Source organism: Bombus terrestris, chromosome 2 (assembly GCF_910591885.1).
Source record: "Bombus terrestris chromosome 2, iyBomTerr1.2, whole genome shotgun sequence".
Lineage (NCBI taxonomy): Eukaryota > Metazoa > Arthropoda > Insecta > Hymenoptera > Apidae > Bombus > Bombus terrestris.
Window position 1 is genome coordinate 11,984,322 of NC_063270.1, and position 25,934 is coordinate 12,010,255.

Below are 25,934 nucleotides of genomic sequence, written 5' to 3' on the forward strand. Positions count from 1 at the left end.
AAAAATGTTTAAAACGTCTGAATCTGAAATATATTTTAAAACACTTTCCTAAAGCTCGCATTTTTAAGCAGTGAAAGATAGGAAGGGAAGAAAAATTCTCAAATACGTTAAAAATTCAAGCATTCCCTACTTGAAATTCACAATTCGCACTCTGGTTTATAATCTAATTACATTAACTTTATCGTTATCAGGAATCGAAATCACTCATTATCTAGAAAAAGAAATCACTGAAGAATTTACTTATCAACAATATCTCCTACAAAATTAATCACAGGTTTTGCCAATTCTTTAAATATATGATCTGTTCTCTTGCATCATGCTTAAACTTCGCTCCAAAAACTAGAGGCGACACGGAACATGCGTGTTCGGCCTCGAAGGGTCCTGGTTAGTTCGGGAAGCGCATGTCAGTAGCGATACGAAATTACGTTGTGTGCCAGTTTTCTGGATTTCCTAGCTGCGTACAGATCGATAGCTCCTCACATGTGGCCGCATGCTGACCAGTATACCGACGCTGCTTACTACAATGGAGAAGGGAGTTAACAGAACGTAAGAGTGGATAGATAACGGTATATTCGTCGAGAGGAAGAGACGCGTGCACGCGGAGTCTACAGCAGTTCTGTGTGAATCGGCAGACACGCAACTACCTTCAGAGCTCTGGTGATCATTATCTACGATTGTCGCTGTTCCGTCGATAGTTGCTCGTTTTACGGCCTCTGCGACATTAACCATGATTCTAGGTAAATATATCACGTTATCAGTAACCTTATCGTGCATTAATGAACTTCGCATTAACGCTTTTTCATAGTATTAGACTTCAGAACCTTTTGCAAATCTTCATCATCAGATTTTTTCGTCACGTGCTATTCATTATTCATAAACCTGTTCATATGAAGTTCAATGAAGCCTAATTAACTGATGTTTATTGATAGTAGATTACTGATAGTAGCTAGTTTTCTTCCCCGACTTTAATTCTGAACTAGTTTCATGGGAAAAGCGATAGAATCGCAAGGTACGAGGGGACGGGTGCCAATTCCAGGGAAAACTTCTTAGATCATGTTTCTTCGTAATTTTCTTTGGTGTCGCAATTATGTTGTCTTTTTACGTTTATTGTATAACGTTGTTTGTTACATTTTTTGCACTGTTTCGTGTGTATATTTCGAATAGGTCATCGAAATATTTTTTTACTGATATGGTATCCAACGCATAAGCTTATCTCAAAGATATGTTATATTTCGAAGAAATTTTACATATTCGTCGCTGCATGATTCTACCAGAAGATATAACTAGTACACAATATTCGCAATTTAAACTTATCATAGTTATTTTCGTGATTGGTCGTATGTCAGAGAGCAACGCCCGTGATATTGATTTCAGCAAAAGGGTCCATTGTCTCCCCATGCGATTTCCCCTCTACAAAAGCAGTAAATCAATAACATCGAAAGAAATATCAGATTATGGTAATACCAGTCTATTTATAGCTACGTTTATGATGGATATAGCAAATATATACGTGTAAAATACAAATTAAATAATCGGCGAAATTAGAAGGTTTATCGTTATCTAAGCACAAATGTCTCATTTTAAACTAAAATAAATCTATTTATTCGTTTCATTATGTTGTTATGTCATACCACTGGAATATCTAGTACGTTGAGTCACTGATAGCACTGATAGTTGCAATAAGCGATGTAAGGCATAACGTCTTTCTTAGCATTCGATAAACATTCGTCAGGAAATATCAAAGTTCGAAAGAAAATCTGAGATTGCGAATGTTTATGCATTTATGGAAAATTTAAATATGCAGACATTCGTAAAACACAGATTATATGTAAAAATATAAAATATATCCAAAGCAGAGTATTCGTTGTAATATTCAGCGAGTGAAACAGGTCTCTACCTCTTCGATCGCGTTCATAAAAATACAAATTTGTATAAAAATTCACTATCTGGTCATTAGGAACACCTGTAAGAATGACTGAAAAAGCAAATGCCACAATCTATGCACATCTTCGAAAGCGCACAGTTCTTCGGTTTCCGTAGCCTACTTTCCCGCGTATCAACGATACGGGACATTTTAGCATGGACAAATTGTGCAAGTTGTCTAATATATACACCTGCTGTCACAATATTCCGTTACGTTGTTCCGATTTCTCGCTATTTAGAGGATGTCATTTCGAATTGCGATGAAGAAACGGTCTATATTATAACACAATTTCATCTGTTTCCGGTCGGCTGAGAAGAATGCCGGCTACTGTTCGTTCGAATATGTACCGTTAAGCGCGCCATAAACTAAACATTAACGTTCAATTTGCATCGTTCGAGATTACTTCTTATAAAATTCTATAGAATGCAAATAAAACGGAAGCTTGTCGTGAACGTTCCGTTGGAAGATCTTCAGTCCGTTGATCACAGTAGTGCGTCTAATTTATTTCACCGGTATTTCCGATGATCTCCAGTATAATTTCAGATTTCACGCCATTAAAATAAATTATACAAGCCGGTTCGATATTTACTTGATCGGGGAAGGACTCGAGAAAGGTGCACATACAAAATTTCACGCTCTGTTTGGCATAAGTTTAGATGGTGACAAGGGGTTCACATATTATCGGGACTCATATACATTTCAGGATCGTATACTATTCAGCAACGACAGTCTCTCCTTTGGGATCTTCCTTTGTTTCTCTCTGTCGGTGTTTTGCATTGCAAATAACTTGACTTCTCATTCGCACGGATGTCCCCTCGATGTCCTCTCTGAAACGCAAAATTCAAAGTGTTCTAAAAATTTACAAAAGAAGAGAAAAAGCAAATTAGCTCTTTCAGCGAATAATCGAGACAATGTAAATGCTCAGTATCTCTACAGTAGAGCTACATTTATCCGAACAAAATTTTAGTTAGTAGCCGGTTAACTGAACTTCTGCTGGTTGAATTTATTTATCTGAACGTGAGCTCTTATTATATGAACTCTAACTATATAAACTGTTTGCCCCCGATTAGTCCAGACAAGTGGAGTTCTACTATAAATCAAATTTAATCACCATGCAATCTTTATCTATGTTCTGTTATCTGAACGTTTGATCGCGGCTGTGAGTCGACGATTCTACAACGGATCGTTTTGCATGGTCACATAACCGTAGAGAATTAATGTTGCTGAATATTTTGCGAGCAGACAGGACACGGCTGACGTACGTATCTGCAGCCGTTGTTGGCGCCGGCACTGTAGTCGTCTTCTTTTGGTGGTGGTGGACAAAAAGGCAAAAGGATAGACCACCCTCAGAATGGCGGAAGGTTGGCGAATTGAGCGACCTGTTCGTGTATCCGGTTAAGTCGCTCGGCGTTGTTCGAGTGAACTCAATGGAGTGCACGAAATTGGGTCTGAAATCTGGCTGGCTTAGGGACCGAACTTTGATGGTCATCGACTTGAATGGACACTTCGTTACTGCCAGACAGTGGCCAAAAATGGTTCAGGTAAGAGATTCAGAATTAACTAATAATATAGTACCTTGCATCTGGATCGACGGCTGTATGTAAATATATGGAAGAAGATATATTGTTTGTTAGCTATTTGACTCGCATCACATCAATTAAAACGACTGTTTTATTCTATCTATGTATCCATTTTACGCCGAGACGAGATTTCCTGGCATAGTCTCTGTCTTGCATTTTGATTAAATTTAGTTCCAACGGTCAGGATGCAGGGAAACACCTTACCCTTAATTATATTTAATTCACCAATCGTCCTAACTTTGTATATTGATATTTATTGATATTTATCATTTATATTTATTTCAATATTTGCTTCAAGATCGAGTATTAGGTATTTTGAGAGAATGGAGCCTATGGAAATCAGAGACACTCCATAAAATCTACTCTTAGGCGATGATAACACCTCGATAACACCTTCCGACCATTTAATTATGCTAGAAGATGATATTAGATCAGCTACTTGGTAGATTACCTTTTGATTAGTGTATATCAGCGTATCAACGTACAAGGAGCAATGTTTTATCTTTATAACGAGACGCGTGTTCAACTCATAGCTGATATCAAAACAGGAAGAATTGCAATGTGGGATCGTTGTGGAAGCTAGGTGCGTGATAATTAGAAATGGATCGATGCGCGATAATCAAGGCAATTTCTTCTGATCTTTCTCATCTCTCGATATGTGTATTCTTCACGAGTCGTTAAGTTTAGGTCCTAGTGCGGATTCGGTTGGGTTTCCTCCTTGAGCTCGAAGAAGCGAACCGCCGCTTCTTTAACACGACTTTGTAAGGAAACGGGATACCTTTATAATCAGGATTAACGATCCGTTTTATTGTCGCGAAGATTCGCGAAATTAACTGCTGGAGTCCGACGCGAGTAATTAATTCACCATACGGTGGTATTTTCCTATCGTACGTTGCCTCGTTTAGTTAGCCACTTCCGCTGCGAACGAACAGCTTCTTTACCTTCGATTCGATGGAAATGTCTTTTATCTCGGAATTTCGATATTTCTGTTTAAAAAAGCTTCGAATCGCTTCCTTAAATCTTTGGCAGTGTAACAAAATAACAAAAAATTCAGAATGAATGATTTAAAAATTAATTATCTGTTTGGTCTCAAGATTTCGCATATCTCAGCCAGCAGATACGGAAAACGCATACTTTCAACTTTTTACAAGAAGTAAATATTAATAATTGCGTTGTTGCGGAAACTTTTTGGTACCAAAATATCCAAAGTAAATTATTCGTTATGATATTCAGAGGATGAAAAATATCTTTATTTTATATTATTTCTATTATAAACATGTACAGTTTGATCGTTACATTTAGAATGTGAAATTTATAATTATCGTTTAGGAGACAATTATCGATGAAATAATGAACTGAATCTGTGGGTTTCAGGTGATACCTAGCATCTCTGGATCGATTCTCACATTGTCCGCTCCGGGAATGATGTCTACGTCTATCGATTTGTCGCAACTCCAAGGCAAAGGATTTCGCGTAGCAGTCTGGGGTCAACCTGTATCTGCCTGCGATTGTGGCGAAGAATCTGCCAGATGGTTATCTCGCTTTCTTCTTCAAGAGGACACTGGGTTCAGATTAGTTTACTATCCTTTAGATTATCCAACAAGAGAGATCAGGACGAGAGGCAAGATTTTTTCAGTGACAAATGACGATACTGTAAGTTTTGATTCAGATACAGTCATCGCTGAGAATTACTAAGGTTTTACAATCAAATAGTTTATTCATCGCATTAGTAATCGATTTATTTATTAAATAGGGTGCCTATCCAGATTCCACTAGCTATTGTTTAATAAACGAAAGTTCAGTGACTGACTTAAATAGTCGACTAGAAGATCCAGTCGCCCCAGATCAGTTTCGGCCAAATTTCGTGGTTAAGGGCGCTAGCCCATACGAAGAGGATACCTGGGGTTGGATAAAGATAGGTGATAACATTTTCAAGTCTGTTATGCCTTGTACGAGATGTATCCTAACTACCGTCGATTTCGAAACTGGGACAAAACATCCGAGGGCTGAGCCTTTGAAAACTCTGAAGAGGTTTGCCTTTATAAGATTTATTTATCTTAAACTTACTAATAATCAAGTAATTTAACTAACAAACAGGATACACTAGATTTAGTCGATTTACTAGACGAGTAACATATCTAAAAATTTGTTTTGAGATATTTACAACAAATCAATGCGAAAGTGAACCACTTTCTGAGATAGTTTTCCTGAACTTGAAAAATATATCTTTCCTAGTCGTATCACTCTGCTAGCAAATCGACGATGTGATAACAAATTAACTGTGCTGCATTTTCCGAATCATTTTTCTATTTTTACATCATTATTAACCATCGACAAATCTCTAAAGTTTGAAGAGAAGTAATTGTTATTTCTATGCGTTTATCTCTTTTCTTCAATCTTTTCGGCTAGAGATTTTATTAAGACATTAAAAGCTTTTTAATTTGTTAATACAATAGCATGATTCAGACCTAAAATTTGAGTAGTTGCAGTAGGTTTAGGACACCTATACTCATAATTACTTATGTTGTATTCATATTCCTGATATCACATAACACGTTGGCTGCCGCAGCGAATTTTATACGTTTTCTTCGGAGAGTAGCAACAGATTGAAATATATTACATTTAATTTTTACAAAATATTACATTGTATTTGAGCCCTGTCTTCTGAATCTTATCTAACAATAGATCATCCACACTGTTGAGTATTTTTTCGTCCATTAAATTTATCATGTTCTAATCATTCTATATAATCTAGCAACGTGGTTCACCGGTAACTATCATGACAGCCAACGCGTTAAAGATCTTGCTCTTTTTCATTCGGATAAAAATTAATAAGACGTATATATTTGTCACAGTTACAGACAAATAATGGATCCAGATGTTCGCCCACTAGTTGGCGAAAGTCCAGTGATGGGAATTCACCTGGGATTGAGAAGTCCCAATGGCACCATCCGAATAGGGGACCCAGTTTACGTCGGTGTGCCTAAGGAGCAACCGATATTGATATCGCCTCCCTAGCTACACCGATGGGCTTCGTGTGAAGACGAAATTTTCGTCTACGAGGAAGCCACGAGATCTCTGAAGGAGAATACTTTGTTAAAAAATTTAAGAAACAGAGAAAACGCATAGCATCGAGCCTAAAATCGCGTCTCTGATCGTTGAACAGGGCCTAAAATGTTACAACGGACATTGTTTCTTCGGACAAATTGCTATTCTCTCGATTAGAGAATGAAGTAAAGAAACGCGATAGTCGCGTGATAACAATAATTCAAACCTTTTTGCTAAATGTATTTTTCGCTGAAGTATCGCCTGAAATAATTTGCGAAGAGAATCGATGGTTCTCAAATATCGTATTTTTGCTAGATGTTGGTCATGAATCAATGAGGACAATATAATAAACGTGCTGGGAGACGCGTTTGTTATTTGTTCATATTTGTATCGAGTATATTGTTGCGACGAATAAACGAGTTTTAGAGGAATGTGAACTTAAAATTTACAGGAGGGGGTTGCTACATTTTCAAGAATGTCCTAGCTTTACGATAATAATATTTATTTATTTACACTACAAAACAACAGGGACGATTTACAGTAAAAGGGATAACTCGTCCAATTCGAAGATCGAAATACATTTTTACGAGTATTATTCGACAATGACCATTTTCTTATCCCGCCTACTCTAGACCAATCGGAGAGAAGAGAGTGGCATCGTATTATCTCGTATGCGGCAATGGTGGAGTAAATCTCAAACTATGCTCAGTTTTGTACAGGTGCCATGGAATTCCTTTAGTTTACCGGATGGTCACCGGAATCGCCACAGCGGGTTGGCAGCCCTCGGAGAAGCAACGGACAAGGAAACGCGGGCCGCTGAACGGGGAGAAACTTTCTTTACGTGTAAATCGATCAGATCAGAAAGAAACAATGCTTGGCACAGTTGTATTTCGGAAATAGCTATATACACAGCTCACATGAGATTCTACTCGGACTTACGTTATTTTTTCTTATAAAATTACACAAGAAAATATATTTATAAGTAATAGAATATTTTAGATTTTAAATGGAGCTACGTAGAAAAATGATCGACTCAAAAAAATGTTGAATTCCATTCGTATAAATTATATATCATGTCGACGAAAGTTCGAGCGCGGCGAATCTCGGTAACGTGAACTTCCTAATCGCTAGTAAGAAGAATAATATACCGCGTATAATATAAACAGAGAAAGTATTAAAGAGAAAAAAGGAGCGTTGGAGGATGTGAGACAGAAAACGGAAAGTAGGAGACGGAAGAAGCGAAGCAAGATAGACGGAGGACAGAGACAGTTCGATGTATGAACACGAAGTCGCGCGATTACGCTATTTAATTTGACGAGAACAATTCGGTAGTATCAACGAGAGACTTCGGATCTCGGGGACAAGGGGGCAACGCTGGTTACGTTGCCAACGTCGTACCCGTGTTCCAGCTTGACAATCACGGCTCGAGAATGGCTCTCACGTGGCTCCCGAGCGTTTCAGGACCATCGGAATTTTTCTCTTATACTTGGACACCCTTTCGCTGTCGCGTTTCGTCCAACTTTAGATGACGGAAGTGATCAGTCTCGCCTTGAAGTTGACGATGCGTTCGCTCGTCGCTGCCAGGCGCTGAAAACATAAATAGTTTCGGTTAGATTTTATTGCTTAGTAATCAGCTATACACATATATATAGACATTCTTTACATGATAAATTAGAAAGAAGAAGAAGAAATCGTCCAGACTATAAGATACGAGTTTCTAAATCATTTACGTGAATCCTTTTTCTTCAATTCTCTTTCTGTAGAAGACAATCCTACGATTTTCCGCTTACAAATGTTCGCAACGCTTTCGAGCAGGCGCGTTTAAACCGTACTTTCGACATTTCTTATTCACACGACCACGGTTTCACCGTAACGTAGTAAAGAAACGATGATCGATCGAAGATCATTCACACGGACGGTGCAACATGTGTTCGTTCGTTGTTCCGCCACGTGACCGAAGCCTGCAACGGAATTTCCGATTTAACAAGTTGCAGTACAGGCAGACAAATTCCGAGCGATGTACGAACCGTGAACGCTTTCAAGCCGATGCCCGCTTGCACGCGCGACGAAGGTTGAGCATAATAAACGCGATTAACTTTAATAACGCTCGAACTGGCGATACCACACCACTGTATTTCCGTCTGTTCGTGCTGTTGCTTTCTCCGGTTTGTCGCATTGTGAACGCTATATCGCCGCTACGCTATAATAAAGACGTGGTCTGTCAATTACACGCGAAACGAGTCGAGAAAAACGCGGAATACAGCTGCGACTGACCGGTGGTTTTGTTCTCACAGGAATTCCTACGCGTGCTCTTTTTCGGTCGCTTTCTTCCCGCTCGAACTTCAAACGAAACGCGTAGAAAAATCTAGTCACTGTCCGTTGCGTTTCCTCTTCACGCTTGGTAATAGTAAGACCGATCAATTAGCCGAGCATCTCGAGCATTGCACGGAGACAACGATCTTTCGCAATTGGAATAGTTTTTGCGGAACCATATCGTGAGAGAACCAACGAAACGTACATAAAATATAGAGATCTCGAAGTGAGATCATCTGCCCCTAACGAACTACTTCCCCGTGGTTCTTTTGTCGATCGGTTTCGCTTTCCTTGAGAATTCACGACGCGCGAGAGTGAAACACGTGAACTTCGACGAGTGTCCGCGGTGATCGGTGTATTTATCTCAATACGATGTTACAAATTGTAATTGCAACATATCATATAGGATATGATATCGGAGATAAAGTAGACACGATTTCAGGTGTCAGGATAAACGAACTGTTAGCGATCCGAGGAAATAAGAACCTGAGTAGTTGGTGAGGACCGAAGGAAGAAGTTTTTAATACAGAGTATTAAACATAAACGGGATATCGACTATGTTTTATATTGTATATTAAAATGAAAGTGTATATTTGCATCAGTCTCCTCGTTTCTCGATTTATCCAAATAGTAATTAATATTCTTAGTTTTATTGCTGCTAATGTAGGGCCCTAAGAGGATCCAGAGCTTCAAGGTATCAGTCCATGTCAATTCTCGATGATGTAGCGTATGATATTAGGTATGTCATTGCCTGATCTCTGAACAAACATCGTGATTTGTTTGATTTATGATTTCGGCGAAATTGCTCAACCATGATATTACTTTTACAACTATATGAACGTAAATAGCTACCTAGGTATTATTACAATATTATTAAACAGCTATTTAATTATTTTCTACTAATTAAAATGGTATTATTACCATTGCACGATCGCGAATATTCTGAATTAAGTTAAGGAACGAATTGCACGCGAGAATTGAGCACATCGATAGAGGAATCGCGTCATCGATAGGTCGTTAGAGGCCGAAGGATCTACCAAGATCTCGATCGCAGGAGCCGTTCAGTCGCACTCCTGGCAATATCGCGTGCCAGGAGCTACGTAGCAGTTGCTTGCATAAGTCAGCCGGCAAATGGACGAGCTATTTCATAGAGAAAGTCGCTTACATTTTTGCTTTCCATCGATCCGGACGGGGGATGCTTACGTAATCGTCCGGTTTTGTATCTGGAACGACAACGCGTCACGCTTGCGCGAGTTTCGACAAAATCTTGGGCGCGAAAGATCGGTCCACGTCGAATTTAGAATTTCTCTTATAAAAAATTGCGAAAGTATAAAATTCTACTCTCTCGCGGTTCTTTTTAGATTCTTTTTAGATTGATATATATTAATAATTAATTTAACGCATAAAATAATATGGCTTTATTAGAAATAATAAATAGCGAACAAAGCTGGTTGAATATTAAACGAGAATGAGATTAGGCGAACTTTAATTGTGCGTCGTTCTTGAATTTAGAATCGCTCGTGGTTATTAATATGTCTGTATCGGCTAAATGCTGCTATCATGATCGCGATTTAACTTTATATTTATTCGAAAAAAGAAGAAATTCGTACGTTGACATTAACAAATAGGAGAAGATATTGTAGTTTCACTTTCAAACAAATCGGTTATATAAAACGATGCAAGAGGATAGTTAATTTACAAGGCAGAATTCGAAACGGTTTTAAAAAAAGACTACGAAAAATCCGAACAGGTTAATGGCAATTTATTGGAAACCCGTCACGGTGACTACACGGAAAATCCCGAGCAAAGTTATAACGCGTTTGATTCGCCAACGTGTTCTAACCTCGGTCGGTCAACCCCATTCCACATGCACATTTCGCTTCGTGTCTGCTTCGTTAAACATAATCAATTTCTAGTCGTAAAGATCGACCGGCAGTTGCCACAATGCGATCAGGTCGCTGAGTTTCCATTCATGTCGGTAAATTGCTTATAGAGAAACTATCTTTTTGAATCGCTTCTTTACGATCAGAAGAAGATATTGAAGCAATTTGCAAATTGAAGTGTTCTCATTCCTTTGATCGCCGGTTGTATTGTAAGCTATATGATATAGAATTTCTTATTTCTTCATCGTTTCTCTTTTCATTGCTTTTATGTTTCCGTTCCTTGGATCACTTTCTTTTAATATACATTATCAAGATGTTAATTAGGCGTTTTGATATTGTTGGAGGTTTTAGAATTCCGAAATAATTTCATTGATAAGGCATAGAAATTATTTCAGTGCCTTTACATTGAACCGATTACAAACCCACTTTACATTTCAAATAATATATAATAAATAAAATGATGAATGAAGCAATAAATTGAAGAAACATTTTGAGATTTTAATGAATCTATCAATTCTAATATTTCTAAAACATTTAATAAATACGATCGCGTCATTTTTGCCTTTCAACTGGAAGCAAGAGAAGTAACGCTAATCCAAAAGCATAATCGATAAATAAATAATAAATTTATCCAACGAAGGCAATGAATTGATATCTGCATTTTTTACATTTCTTCTTACTATTTGCCATTTACCGCTTAATCCATTTTTATCATATACCAATGAAGATTACTCACAAGAATGAGATCCTGTACGATGTTCGAAATTCCTCTGTTCACTATGACGAAGAACCTGGTAACGGGTCCTGGAATTGCTTCTTGAGGCTCCTCTACGGCCTTTCCAGCCGAACCGTCCCCTTCGCTTCCGGTTACCAGCTGGAAATAATCAAGCCACGTATTAGCCTAATTTCCATCGCAACAGAGGTTTTCTCAGAAAGAGCACGAGAGAAGGTGAATGATAGAGACAAGTTGCGTAGATCGTTCATTGTCATCGATCATCGCGTAAATCGTTGTCATTCATTTTTTTTTATTTTTTAAATAGAGAGATAGTTGCGGTGTGTAGCAGGTCCACGTCCAGCTTCAGCGCTCCCGATACTACGGTGCTTTTACATCCTGAATCCTACTTGCGGCTACGATCCATCGATCTTGCTGCTACGATCCTTACGTGCGCTTCTTCCGCTCGTGACATTGTTTCGGATATCGTTATAGGGTGTCCATACGCTTAGAATATCTTTTTATTCATATTTTTGCAAGTGACAACAACTTTCGCGAGATAACTTGGAAATCTCGAGATTTCAAAGTTTCGTGACACTGTCGCATTATGGACAACCTAAAGGTGCAACAAAACTAGAAACATATTTACAAGGACCCAAAAAGACAATACGACGTTACAGTGATAATTACAGACAGCATGACGCACATACTTACTTTGCTGCTCGCTCGTTAAAGAAACGTACGTCACGCACCGTGCTATCAATTTACAATACTACTATTTAGAAGAATTCGTGTACAAGGCCAGACGACTCGGCTGTGTATAAGAATCTCATTTTCCCCGTACGCATTCAGTCAGAGATTCGAAACGAAAAGAAGTGAAATTAGTGGACAACGCGAAACGGAATCGTCTGGCTGCGCGTTGCCTTTGGTTCGTCCCAGTAGCAACGAGCGAGCTACGGCTACGACGCTAACAGTATACAACGTATGAATGTGCAATGAACGAGTACGAGATCACAACAACGAGAGAATCGGCAATCGATCAATGGCTGCCCTGAGAATCCGAGGAAATCGGCCGGGATGTCCATCAGCCAGTTGCTTCGCCGAAAGTCTTTAATCGCTGGTTGTCGGTGTCGCGTCGGGACCGTTGGTCGGGTGGAACAATTGGATAAAAGATGAGTTGGACGTGACGGAACGAAGGATTTACAGGGTCACTGAATACTTGTCCAGAATCGGAGAATAGGATCGAGAAACGTGGAGGTTACAGTTAGTAGGAAGATATGACGATAATCGGTGTTACGTGGCGTTCGAAGGACTGAAAGTTGTCACATTGAAACAATTCTTCGGACGAATATATGCGATGGCTTACGAAAATATTTAAACGTTTCGAAATCTTTGTACGCACATGTGTAACGTTTTGAAATTTTATTTTATTATATCGTATTACTAATTTTCTTTAACTAAACATATATATCTGCGCTAAATGTAACTTCTATATACATTTTCAGATTTGTTTCGGATTTTATCAATGTGATAATGTCAGTCGTGTCTCGTTAAAATGTTGATGAAATTTCAAAATGTTTTATATAAAACACGCAATATACATGTACATAAAAATACATTCATGAGCCATTGTATATGGAAACTAAATTGCAGATCTTCCATGTCATTGTTGAAAATATCTTTAAATAATACGAAAAATATTCTTTCAGTCGCTCGAGATGGGAATACAGGACGAATGTAAACAGGGTTTTGGTTAGTGACAACGATGATGCATTACATCTAAGACTCTACGCTAGGACTATGAGAAAATCGATGAACGTTGCGCGAATTGTGCTCCAGGCTTCTGAAATTATTCGCGTGATGGAACTTCCTCGACAGGATGGACCATCGAATTAAATATCCTGGTGCACAATCCACGTACGATCGTGGCTAAGGGAAATCGACGAAGAAGGCACGACGAAACACGGGGAAGGCAAGCTAATGAAGAGCGAAGAAAGGACAGACAGACCACACGAACGATGTTCGAATAATTAAGTAAACGGAAGACGAAGGATAAACAAAAGAACACGCGGTACGAGTAACAGGTGATCGTTAGTCACGTGCGAGGAGTACATGCTGATCAAACATAGTTACATGCTTTGCTTTGATGTACAGAGGATTGGGTGCTGTTAAATATGCAGTTCGTTGCTTGTAGACGTGCAAAGTACTTCTTGCGAGATAGATGCAAATATTAGATATTTGATGCACTAGAGAACAATATTGTTACTGCAAACTAATATTACCTCGAGTTGAAAATCCTTATATCGTAACATTCATATTTCTATAACAAACGGAAAGCCATCTTTTCGAAAGAAATACATCTTGAAGAGGTGAGTTACCATAAAAGACCTTGCTCGAGAATTAACGTGTTAGAGAAAGGAAAGTGTCATCCACCAAGCGCCATTAGCAAAGAGAAACAGACAGTGAGTTAAACCCAGAGCAAACAGAAAGCCGACCAGGTTCCCATAGGCCAACATTCAGCGAAACCACTGAAAATCGTCATTAAGAAACCTGTGGTATCCGTTCACCGAGTGGACAAGTGAAATTCAGAAGAGAGATAAAAAGAGTAAGAGAGAAAGAGAGAGAGAGAGAGAGACAACAAACAGACAGGCAGAGAGAAGTGCAGTAGGCAGTGTCCGTTCGGCTCTGCTCGGAAGGATTAGCGTACCGGTGGTAGATTGCCGGCTCCTGACGCGGCCGGTGCGCTGGTCGAGGATCCCGCCGTGGTCGAGGAACCAGCTGGAGCGGCAGCAGGGGCGGCACCTTGGGGAATCGGGCCCAAGTCCCGAGAGGCGCTTAAACCGAGCCCTAGGCTCTGCGTACCTGCCACCACGCGGTACACCGTGCCCGCCGCTCTTGCCGCCCCGTCGGCCGCTTGCTAAACGAGAACAGAGACGAGAACTTTCGTTTACTGATCCGCTCCTCGGGAGAACGCCTGTCTATTTAGTCATTCTTTTCTGTTCTTTTCTTTGTTTCGGTCATGATTGTCGCGTGTCGTATCGACAACAAGCGATTTTTCTCCTTCCGCTTCACGATAGTGGATTAGTATTGGTCATCGATGAAGTGGATGTCCTGCAAAGCGGCTGAAATTGTTTTTAACGACTGACAAGACGAGTATTTTTCTTGGTATTTGTCTTTGGTCAATGTGACGATTCTGCGTTTATTCTAGTTCGTTTCAGTCATTTTGTTTCGGGTCCATTGGTTTCTTGGGGATTGCTTTTCTCCAGATCGTTTATCGCGTGAAGAGTGGAGGATCAGAATAGAATAGTATAATGGAAGATATTTCCCAGAACGTTGTAAGAAAATGTGAAATGTTTCAATCCGATATTTCGTATCGTACTTTCAAGGAAACGAACGGTAGTTTTTCGATACCGTAAAAGGAGGTCGGTCTATCGACTGGTTCCAAACAGCCGCGTGTATTACTCAGGATCGCGTAAGTTCTCCATTAGCGATTGCGAACATTGGTGGCCTTTGGTAACAAAGAATCACGCACGTGAGATAAGATAAGTAGCCAAAGACGGTGAGGGAAAGCTTTAACGCTACTTCAAGTCGCTAACTCCACGCAGTTACTTGTATCTTTACAAACGCGATTAAGAGAATGGAAACTAAACAGAAATTTGTTTTAAATATCACAAGTTTTCTAAGCGTGTTCAATTTGAATTTCGAAGGAACGAAAAATCAAGAATATGATTTGAAAATCAAAATTATTAGTTGTTTACGCAATCGTGATTTCCAAATAATTTTATAATTAAACGTTCTGGTCTCTCGAGCGCGACGCAAAAGATAAGGTCGCGGATTTCTTGTTCTAGCGCGTTTCTTGTAACGTGCTAAATCTTGTATATCCTTTCTTTTTTTTTTTCGTTTATAAAGCTTAAGCCTCGAGGATGTTTTCGTCTCGTCTGTAATCATCCACGAGGTTATGTCGCGCCTAGGTCGAGAACCTTGGAATAGTAACCAAGCGGCACAGCTGGGCAATTCGGTCGTGGACTTTCACCGGTATCAAAGTAGGCGCCCTTGTCTGTGTCCGCCTGTTCGCTGCTTATTTGAATATTAAATCTAATAATCTATACCTTTTCTTATACAAATCCTTTTTTTTTATCCAACTATACATTCAATTCAATTCAATAAGAGCAGTAAATTGTACGATGATTGGAAATATCGAGATTAATCGACAGAGTACTATCCATCGAATATTTCAATAATTATTCGACTTAATTATTGTTGCGGTGAACTAGGTAATGTAATATGACTTGGAAAATAATTATTTCTTAATCTTCAAGGTTTCTGATACGTGGTACAAGAAATACGTACTTTCTACTTCTTCTGGAAAATAAGTATTAATAATTCCTAGGCTGCAGATTTGTATGCATTTATACAGAAATTCACAGAAAAATGATACTTAAGACACGCAAATGATACGTATAAAATAATGAAAGTGTGTGTCGGATCTTTTTTTTTTTTTTTTTTAATAGATGTTGCGAGTCTCCTTAGATTCCGTCGTTTTACTCGTACCCATACAAATATAAATTTGCATAAAAGCCCTCGATCTAATACTATAATAATTATGTCACGTATTACCACATGTAAGATACGACAGTTTGTTGGAGTTTCTCACATGCTATACTGCGAATGGTTTGATCGTTTCAGAAGATTAGTCTGTTCGAATCTTAGTGTCATCAAATGGACAAAATCCTTGGCCACGTTTATCGATTAAACATCGCCTATGAATTACAAAAATCCATTATAAAAATCCATGACAATAATTGAGATCCACAGAATGTAAACTTCCACTTTTCACTCGATACTGAAGAGACGCAGTGGAACAGGAATCGCTTTCTTTATTACGGAAAACTCACCCTGATTATATCAAAGACGAAGTTGCCAGAGCTGCTACTGGAGCCGCCCAGACCAGAGAGGAACCTTTTGTTTCTGTTCTCGTCATCTTCAGTCTCTACTTCTTCGAGAGGCGTCAATGGTGGTGCTGCATTATTGCTGCCCTGTTCATCCGCGAATTGTACTTTGACCTCGTTGTTTTGCGACTCGGCTGCTACTTCGTTTACCTTGTACTCCGCTTCCGGGTTTATATTCTGTGAAATAGAAGGTTTACGGTCTACCATCTTGAGTATGCTTGAAAACGAGTCGCCGATCGATTGCTAAGGAAACTCGAATGGACATAAATCGTGAATTATTATACAGTCAAGGACTGCAAGAGTGTATTTAAGCCGTTGGATAATCAACGTGAATTATTTATGAACACTGGTGTATCGTAAAATCAAGTTTGTTAACGATCGACCGGCGTTTAGGGAGAAAAAAACGCGGCTTATTCAAATCGAAGGAAACGAAGCGTATGTGACGCGCGATCTCGCGATGTCTCGTGATCGGGATGCGCATCAGTTCAGCGATCGATGACTCAATGACGGCTATACTCTGCAAGCAACGTAGAGAGATATGCAATGGATCACGAAAAAACTCTTCGAAAGAACTGTTTTTCTTGGTCATTTAACATAGAAAGCTGTATTGTATACATTATTATAGAACATTTTATGATTTCATTAACACCGTAATGAGACACGATTGTCATGACTATATTGGAAATATTTGAAATCAATGTGAAAATGTGTATTACGTACAGAGGTTATAAGACATTTATGCAATCATTTAGTAAATGTGTACTGCATTAATAAAAATAGTCTAATTAATTAATAAAAAATATGAATGGAGAAGTAACGAAAAGTGATGTGGTTGCAACCACTGTTTCTTCGATTTACTTTAGAATTTTCTTTCGTGAGCAATTGCGTAATATAGTATATGTGTGTAGAGCAATTATATAATAGCGCAATCAAGTCCAAACTTCTGATTATTGTATTAGAACAACGGCTTTTAACAAGAAGTTTGAATTTATTAAAAATCACCAAAGAGAGCCTTATATGCCACGTTTTTCTATACTATTTGAAGTTATCTAGCGTATGAATTGCAGATTTTCTCCGACTCTGAATTCTCTTATGCTGATTTCAATCAACGATGCAGCAACAACGAATAAATATCCAATAATAAAATATCGCTGCATGATATTTATAACAACGTAACACTACAAAAAGGCTAAACACAATATGATAAAACAAACGGGAATCTAATAATCATTTACCATCGACCATCCATCATTGCGGAATATAAATTGTTAACTCGAACGTTGTTATCTTCCAGCTAATTCTATTTAGCACAGCTGTTATGCGACGATCAGGAAATTAATTGTAAATAAACGCGAATGCTGATTGATCTTTTCCAATGATCGATAAAAAAGATGAAGGCAGAAGGTAGCGATTAATGTTCAACGAAAACAGCAGAAAAAGTGCCCTCTTTATAAGAAAGTATCTTGCCTCGAGACGAATATGAAGAATCAAAGAATAACGATGTCAAGAAAAATAAGTAGAAGATAGAATGAAGAGAAACACAACGCAAACAGATAGACAAGCGAATAATAGAAAACGATACGAATGGTATACACACGCAAATGCACACAGAGAAAGAGTTATAGTTAGCAGACAGTAGAAAAACTTGGTAGACAAATTATTGTTTCCCGCAGCAGTCCTAATTGCGCGGTGATCGTCCTTGCCGGATCAATCGATTACTCTTCGTTCAGGTTCATTGACCTCCAATGTGTTACCGATCTCGCCACCATTGTATAGTCACGCGACCGAAGGGGCGACCTCGTTCATCCTGTCGTCCTGATCGATAGCGGTCGTCTGGCTGGCATTAGTGCTCGACATAGTGGCTGGCACTCCCGTGTCTGTGTCCTCGTCTGGCGGGAACGTCGGCAAGGATACCGATACCTTGGAATTGCCTGCGTTGTCCTCCTCGTCGTCGAAGAAGGGCGGCTCAGCGGTCGCCGTCGAGCCACCGCTCGACGAGCTTCCGGAGTTCGAGTCACCGTTATTCTGAATGAAACTGCGAAGAACGGTCGGGCCGAGTATTCGGATGATTTCCGCGACAATCGAGTTCACCTTTTTTTCGATCATCTAGAAAATAACAGCTCTTAGCTGACCTTTTTTATCAATCTTGTTTTCGAATATCGCTCGTTCCCATTCACGAGGAAATTTTCTGTCGTTTCGTGTCCGTGATGCAAGAGTCGTAACGTAGCTCCTGATGGTAATATTATCGCGCGATTTAATCGAATTCGTTTCGTTGAAATTCGTGTTCGTTATAAATGGTTACGTCGAGCATTGGTTCTTTTTAATCGTTCGGCCAACTGTTATTATTGTCGTATTTGCGTCGTCGAAATGTACGTCCATGGAATTGCATTTTGAGCAACGTTATTGTTGAATTAATGTTCCAGTATTCGTTGACAGAGCTCGATATTAGGATTCGTCATCAGCCTTCGGTGCAGTCGAGAACGTTACAACGGGTAGGGAGTGAACGTGTCAAATGGCGATAAATGATATTGCCGAACTAGTAGCTGGTTCGATGAAGGTGGTAAAGTGGAAATAGCAAACGGTTGCAACGATCGTGTTTTCCACGGTGAAATTTGGCTTGAGAAGGATGTACGCGGATCGAATTCGTTCCGATAGAAACTTTCAATTTTCATTCGATATCTTATCTTAATTCATGAAGTTAATTGAATAAACGAACACGTAGTTGCGCAATCTATAGACAGAATGCACAGGAAACGAGGAAACTCTCCGTGAATCATGAATCGAACGTGCAACTTTCTTAGGAGGAATGTCGATTCACTGCGAACAATTTCTCCTCGACTTTAAACCGACACGGTATTACTAATGAAACGTTTTCGTTGACGATATAATTTCTCAATTACCCGTTAATGCGAGAAAGCGGCGATTTGAACAACATAGGACGTCCAAGGTCCTATTTCGATTGATTAAATCCGATAGAAAAAATACCGAACATCTACGAGGGAAGGGGAAACTTGGTACATAAATCGGTCCTGGCCGTCTGCAGGATTTGACTGCGTTGTATTCAGCAGCTGCTCACCTGAGAGGCTTCGGGAAACAGTTCTCGCAGGATACCGATCGTCCGTTTGTTCCTTAGAGCGGCCTCGTTGTCGGCTTCGGCCATCACCAGCCGATTCAGTGCCTGAAAAAAGTTTCCCTGTTGTCCCTACAAAGTATTTTCAATGTCTGGAAATTCTCATTTCGTATATTACTCTTCCTCTCATGCATCTGCCTCCGGGAATTTCATTACCACCTTTTAGTTATTGTTCCTGTATGCGTAATTGTTTCTTCTGTAACCGTGTAAAGTATTATCCACAGAGATAAGAAAGTACCGGCGAAATATATCAGCACCTGATCGGAGTACTTGTCTGGAAGATAGTCCGGAAAAGTGTCGAAAAGCGTTAAGATAATATCGTTGCGCAATGTCCACGACGAATGGTATAAGAGAGACATAAACTCTAACCAAGGATTAGGTTCGATGCGTTCAACGTTTGCTCCGGAACGACAATTTAAAAACTACAAAATTGAACGAGAACGCGTGCGGATCGTTCTACGAATGGAGAATTGAGTAAAGTTTAGGCGAGAGAAAATAGTGGAACTGTAACGTTGCGCACGACAATCGCTCGAGGAGAATTGCAGCGTTTAACGACATGATTGCGCATTATTACGTATTACTGCATTAGTGTCGCTACAATTTTCTGTTACGATATACGAAGCTTTTTATGATTTATGACCTCCCTAGTTGTAAACGGCGCTTCTTGTTCGCACAAGACCATTTAAATAGATCGACAGTGAGATGAAAAAGTAAACTCGTTTATAAATAATGTCGTTGGGTTTTGTAACAACCCGGACAAAGTCATCGACGGATTAATCGAACCGTTCTGACACTTGGACGGTCTCAAAAGTTGCTCAACCTGATTACCATGGTTCACTTTCCCCTATACCGCGCTCACGTTCGACTCGCTGTTACGATATTTGTCCCTGCGTGTTGTCTACATTCGCAACTAGTCTTTGCTTCCGACATAGCCTCATCAATAACGAATTCACTTTATAATTTCCTGTAGATATCCGAATAAATCGCAAATTTTTCTGAAGTTGAATAGCCGTTTGGTTCGAAGCAAACAGCTGAGCGAAATTAAAACGAGTGCCGTAATAGGAGATCGCGCTTATTCTCGCGTTGAAGTCTCCAAAACTAGCGATAGTCGACTTAAGATGTCCGTTACAATTTCCCTTGTACTTCGTAGAACATTTCACTGAAGATTACGAAGAAAATACATATAACAGGAACAATTTTGATGATTACCTGATTTTCATGCTATTTGGTAGTTATTAATTATTAATATGTTAATAGTGTAGTTTAATATAATATACAAGTTAGAAAGAGCTAGTACCTAAAATATGATAACTGATACTTTTGAGAAATATTTTATGCAAATATTTTTCAAGAAAATCTCGCAAACAAATGCTGGTAATATGTAATTAGTTGTTAGGATATCGCATTTTAAAATTGCTGCCATATAGAAAACAGAAAATATGACTTATCGCGTCTTTCCTCTGCACTTTTTAATTTGGAACTTTTGTAATTCAACTACAATTGACAAATCCCACAAACAATAACAATACCTGGCAATAAAAATATTTCAAGCTAAAAAAACAACTATTACGAAAATGAAGAGATTTGGAAACCACTATCAAGCACGATATAACGAGACATAGATAGATAGATAGAGAGAGAGAGAGAGAGAGAGAGAACACGTGCACGTGAGCGCGTGTACGTTTACGCGCGCGCTTTCCATTGGGCACCGATCAAGCGAAGAAAGTGTCCGGTGTAACTCTGGAAGTGTTCGCGGCCAGTGAAAGTGTCGAACCGAAGAAGAGAGTCGACCAGACGTTCTGACTTTTCGTTGGACCGTATATTTCATCGCTCGTGAAACGATACTTGCCCACATGCCTAACTCGTTACGCTAAAAAAAAAAAACAATTCCACGAAAATCATTTAATCTCCTTCGACTATGACGCGCGAGTCTATGATTTTCTGTTTCCAACAAAACGTGTTTCTCAATCGAGATGTCTACGCCTGTTTTCATCGGAAAAATGGCTATAATAAAACACTTCGTTGCAGGAAACAAGGAAGACATTTATGACATTTATTTGCATTAACTACTACGTTAACGATTCGGCAGTCGTTAAAATGCAACGAGGATAAATTAAAATCCTAAGAGCCAATCGTGCCTCCATTAGACATGTTAATGTTACAAGCAAATGTGATTCGACGTTGTTAAATGGAAATCAAACACATCGTCTTAAGACCGAGGATTCCACGTGACCTGGATGAGACATTAGAAACACGAATGTTGCGCGTTTTCTTTGCAAGCCTTTATTCGCGCGAGGTCGTAGCACTCGATCGGAGTGAAAGAGGTTCCGTCGAAAGTGAAACATCATCTGCGATCACCGAATCGATCGACTCGGTCCAACGATCAACCGGCGATTTAGCCGGACGTCGAAATCCTGGCGAGAACTTTCGCAACGAACGACACTGCACGTTTCCTTCGTTGGTTATCTCGACGATTAAATGGACGTTGCTTGTCGCGAATTTCGCGCACGGAAGCCACGCTTTCTCCGATTCCAGCGTTCTTCCGAGATAACGAAGATCGTCTCAAGGACGGATGACGTCCAGCCGGCCCAGTGACACAGAGAAATCGATTGTAACGCTAGTTACGCAATCTCTGAATCGAATACAATTAGCTGCGAATCCTTTCGGACATCAGACAGAATTTTCTAAAATACTTTTCTGCGTTAAATATACGAAATATAAAAATACGATATATACAAAACACGATGCAGGAAATTGAGACGAATTAGATGAATATCAGAGAACAGAATTTAATACGTCTTCCTATAGCAAAGAGGAAGCTATCTATATAGTTTGGAAGTTTCATCCTTTTAGGTGGAATACACGTTTGACGTTGAAAAGTTCAAGAACGAAGCACTAAGGTCGTTCGATGACTTCGATGGAACCGGATTGCGGAAATGGCTGTGAAATGATCGTACCTTGTCGCAGGCAAATGAAAACGAAGCCTACGACGACATTTGGTGAACGTACGTACGTTTTTCAACCGACTTACCTCGGATTGGAAACGATTTCCATCAGAAAGTGGACTCGAACCGACTAGAGTCACGCACAGTGCTGTTGCCAAAATAACGATGAGTTTCATTTTGTTTGGTTGGGAGTTTGAATACCTGCAAAGGAAAAGGGTATGATATAATTTTCATGGATAAAAAATTCCTTGTTGGTTCTTATAAAATATTTCGCCGCGGAAATGTTTAATAACTCTGATTGTTTATCGAAACGTGAGCATTGTGAAATACGTGTCAGTTTGTGTTTAAGAATATAATATTGTTTTATCTGGAATTTAAAATATTATCTTATATCTGCGCCTGTTTTCTGGATAATCGACCAGCATGATGGACCGGAAACGTTTTGAAAGGATCTTGGAGAAAAAGATGAGAAGGTGAAGGAGTCTCGACGATGTTGCAGGAGTGGGGAGCAATGGCTCTCCTTTCTCGAGTGTGGATACGTTCGAAACTATCACTTTCGACCGAATGAAAGTGGAGAATGCCGCTGGCAAAAACGACGCCGAGATTCTTGAGGAAAGATGGTCTAAAGCGTTTCGTTCATTTTTATAAAAATGAATCATCGCGATTGACGTATTGCTTTTTATTCGTTTTTACGATGTCGAATCGTTGCAAATCGTAACGAAATAAAATTTTGAATATTTCAACGTGAACTGATAATATGCATCTGTTTTCGACGTAATTATCAAGAAATATCGAAAAATAAATGCTTATCGGAATATTTGACTTTCTTTTTGTAACATCGTTTACCTTTCACGTTTTCATTCGTTCTATAAAATTTAATTGTATGTTCAAATGCACATGTTGCTCGACTTGCCTTCGAACGACTCTATAATTACGATAGCGAAACAGTCGGAATATAATGCTGGCCACACATCGAGTTAATATAGATTCAGTACACATGTCGTCCCAACCGATGGTGATGGAGCAACAGTGCGCATTCGAGGCCAAATATTAGCAAATTTCATTAATAATTCGCGAGCATAATCGAAAGCAGGCTCCAACTATGTTTGGAATAGAGAGTAGTACAACTTTCTTCTTAATTGATAAAAATTGCAATGAAGTAATTTAACTAGATACCAAATATTTCGTCGATTTGACAAAGTCAATAGGCTGAACCGACGTGTGTAAAGTCACGTGCGTTCCGCGAAATGATCAAGCGTCACAGTTCGATAAAAACCGGATTTTCCTTCGGTTGGACCTTCAGTAGCTGGTCTTACGAATTTCGATTTTTTCCTCGAGCTCGTTGTGTCCGATGAGAACCACTTCACGAAAATCTTCACTCTGATAATTCTTTGTGCCCGCTTCGTATACGCCAGCCTTTTTCGAACTCGAGGAAGAAGCTCGAAATTAAAAATGCTATGCACCTAGAAACCTATCGAGACTCTATGAGAACTATCATCTTGCAAATTCTTTTGCAAACGTTAAAAAAGCAGTCGGACGTTTTATTCAGACGGATAACTAAACTGAGTAAGGAAAATTTAACTATTTTTGTACGGTAGAATTTGCAAAATACTCGATAGTTTCCTGAACACAGAGCTCGTGTCACGTGGACTAACGTAATTATCGAACGCTGAAATAAAATGCACGATACCGCGGTCGAATATGTGTTCCATATGAAGGAACTCACCACACACCGATTCGTTATGACACGGTAGAACTTTTAAACTGTCCGCTTGTTAAAGAGACCCAAAAGGAGCTCTCCGTGGCTCCTGCTCTCTTCGGCTTTTCTGTAACTGTCTGTGTAACGGAGGTTAGTGAGCGGCTTTTATTAGAAGGAGGGGCCTATCGCCACCTCCACGCTACACTTCAGTCTCCGTCCTCTCTGTTTCTCTTTCTTTTCTGGTTGCCTCGCGCGATTCTGAAGAAGGGATCACCGTAGAATGTAAGATGTAAGTAGCTACGGCCGATGAAAGATCCTCGATGCGACCGTGAAGATTTGCGGAGCGGAAGTATCAAGTGGATCGTTGTTGTGCGTCAATGTATTCCTAAGGGCGATTGATAACATCGAAGATAATGAGTAAACGCGTTACCATAGGAATTTATGTCCGTGATTAGTAAAATATACGTTCGTTTGACTCTAGGAATATTTCGAAATTTCTGGGCTTAATTTGAATTCTTTAGACCTTTGAACTGTTGAGTGTTTGAATTCTTGAATTTCTAAATTTTTCAGCAAATTTCTGTTATGGAAGTGGAATGTTCCTGGAAGTTAATTATAATTTTCAACGATAAACGAATTTGCAAAAGATCCATTATGTCTAGATTACGTTATATTTTTGCTAAGCATTTCTTCAATTAAATCTCTTTTTATTATGAGGCAAGTGTTATAACAATCGGTGTTTAAAATATTTTCACGATGAAATTGATTGTTCAGGTTCGATTACGGTTAACGAAGAATCTTTTTACAGGAAGCATTCACCAATTATATCACGAGGAACACAAGATTCGTTTTTATTCCTAAATAAATATAAATGTATAAAATCGAAAGAACGTTTTTATTTGCATTTTTATCTTTGATTATAAAACTGGTTCTTCTTTGTCTCATCCCCTCTGCGTTAGGCACTGCTTTTACGAAAACTTATATAAAGACTCGACACGAGAGTATATCTGAATCACAGAAATTTTTGTCATAGTTATTTACTATTCATTCCGCAAATGGCAAGAATTTCAACTTCGTTCTACATCGAAATATTAATTTCATTTTTATACAGTTTACTTTCTAAATCCGCATACGTAAAATAGAGGAAAACATTAAATGCGATTGTTGTGCTTTAATTGAAGAATGCAGCCGTAATTTAGTTCAAGGATTCTCAGTAGATTCGGCCCGTGCGTGGTCAGACACGTCCTATTATATTATCGCTGTGCCCGTGTGAATCGCACACCGATGCAATTGTTCCGTAGCGCTTAATTACGCTGCCAAAAGAAACTTTCCAGCAATTATTCGGCAACGAATGTATAACTGAAATTATCGCAGGTAAATCGGATTTATCACGGTACCTGGTATTCATGGCTTTTTCTATGCAAGTTCTCCGCTTCCAGTTTCATTCTCTTGTTTCACCGACCTTGTTGCATGTCGCATCCAGTGAAAATCCTATTAAGATTTCAGATAGATTTAGTTGATCTGTGTCGCAGTACGCAACTGCGAAACTGTCGTTCCAGATTATTGCCCGATTGTTTGGTCGACTAGAGTCATCTCAGGTTTCACAGAATTGGAATGAAATCATTTTAACGATTAAACCTAGAACTACCAATTTGTGATATATACATACAATACTAAACATAGAGTTGTATGCACAGAGAATCCTAATCAAAGTCAAACAACGAAAATGTATAAGTATATAAAATTATATTTGT

The 25,934-nt window shown here is 39.1% G+C and overlaps 2 protein-coding genes across 7 annotated transcripts; one reads left to right on the forward strand and one right to left on the reverse strand.

The window, feature by feature from the left end:
• The first annotated feature begins 377 nt into the window (after positions 1-377).
• LOC100649442 (mitochondrial amidoxime-reducing component 1) lies at positions 378-6,983 on the forward strand. Its single transcript, XM_003393974.4, has 5 exons — positions 378-737; positions 3,167-3,465; positions 4,879-5,157; positions 5,258-5,535; positions 6,360-6,983. Exons 1-5 carry the CDS (start codon positions 728-730, stop codon positions 6,520-6,522), a joined length of 1,029 nt encoding a protein of 342 aa, XP_003394022.1. The 5' UTR covers positions 378-727; the 3' UTR covers positions 6,523-6,983.
• Positions 6,984-7,037: 54 nt separating this feature from the next.
• LOC100649203 lies at positions 7,038-24,360 on the reverse strand. 6 transcript variants are annotated; one of them, XM_048412084.1, is made up of 7 exons: positions 24,218-24,360; positions 22,571-22,685; positions 19,486-19,587; positions 16,356-16,586; positions 14,168-14,377; positions 11,485-11,622; positions 7,038-8,139 (listed from the first exon to the last, which is right to left on the reverse strand). In XM_048412084.1, the coding sequence occupies exons 2-7, from the start codon at positions 22,658-22,660 to the stop codon at positions 8,074-8,076; spliced, it is 837 nt and encodes a 278-aa protein (XP_048268041.1). In that variant the 5' UTR covers positions 22,661-22,685; positions 24,218-24,360; the 3' UTR covers positions 7,038-8,073. The 6 variants fall into 6 exon arrangements, with proteins under 6 accessions (XP_048268041.1, XP_020724051.1, XP_048268049.1 ...); XM_020868392.2 differs by having other exon boundaries at positions 24,211-24,360; XM_048412092.1 differs by having other exon boundaries at positions 24,175-24,327.
• Between the last annotated feature and the right edge of the window lie 1,574 nt (positions 24,361-25,934).

What these genes read in the sequence shown, in the direction of transcription:
- LOC100649203 (XM_048412084.1), bottom strand. Translation starts at nt 22,660, where the DNA reads ATGAAACTCATCGTTATTTTGGCAACAGCACTGTGCGTGACTCTAGTC. An exon ending in GAAATCGTTTCCAATCCGAG is followed by an intron (nt 19,588 to 22,570) that starts GTAAGTCGGTTG and finishes AACTTTTTTCAG; the next exon opens with GCACTGAATCGGCTGGTGAT. An exon ending in TGTTTCCCGAAGCCTCTCAG is followed by an intron (nt 16,587 to 19,485) that starts GTGAGCAGCTGC and finishes TCTATTTCACAG; the next exon opens with AATATAAACCCGGAAGCGGA.
- LOC100649442 (XM_003393974.4), top strand. An exon ending in AGTGGCCAAAAATGGTTCAG is followed by an intron (nt 3,466 to 4,878) that starts GTAAGAGATTCA and finishes TGTGGGTTTCAG; the next exon opens with GTGATACCTAGCATCTCTGG. An exon ending in CAGTGACAAATGACGATACT is followed by an intron (nt 5,158 to 5,257) that starts GTAAGTTTTGAT and finishes TTTATTAAATAG; the next exon opens with GGTGCCTATCCAGATTCCAC.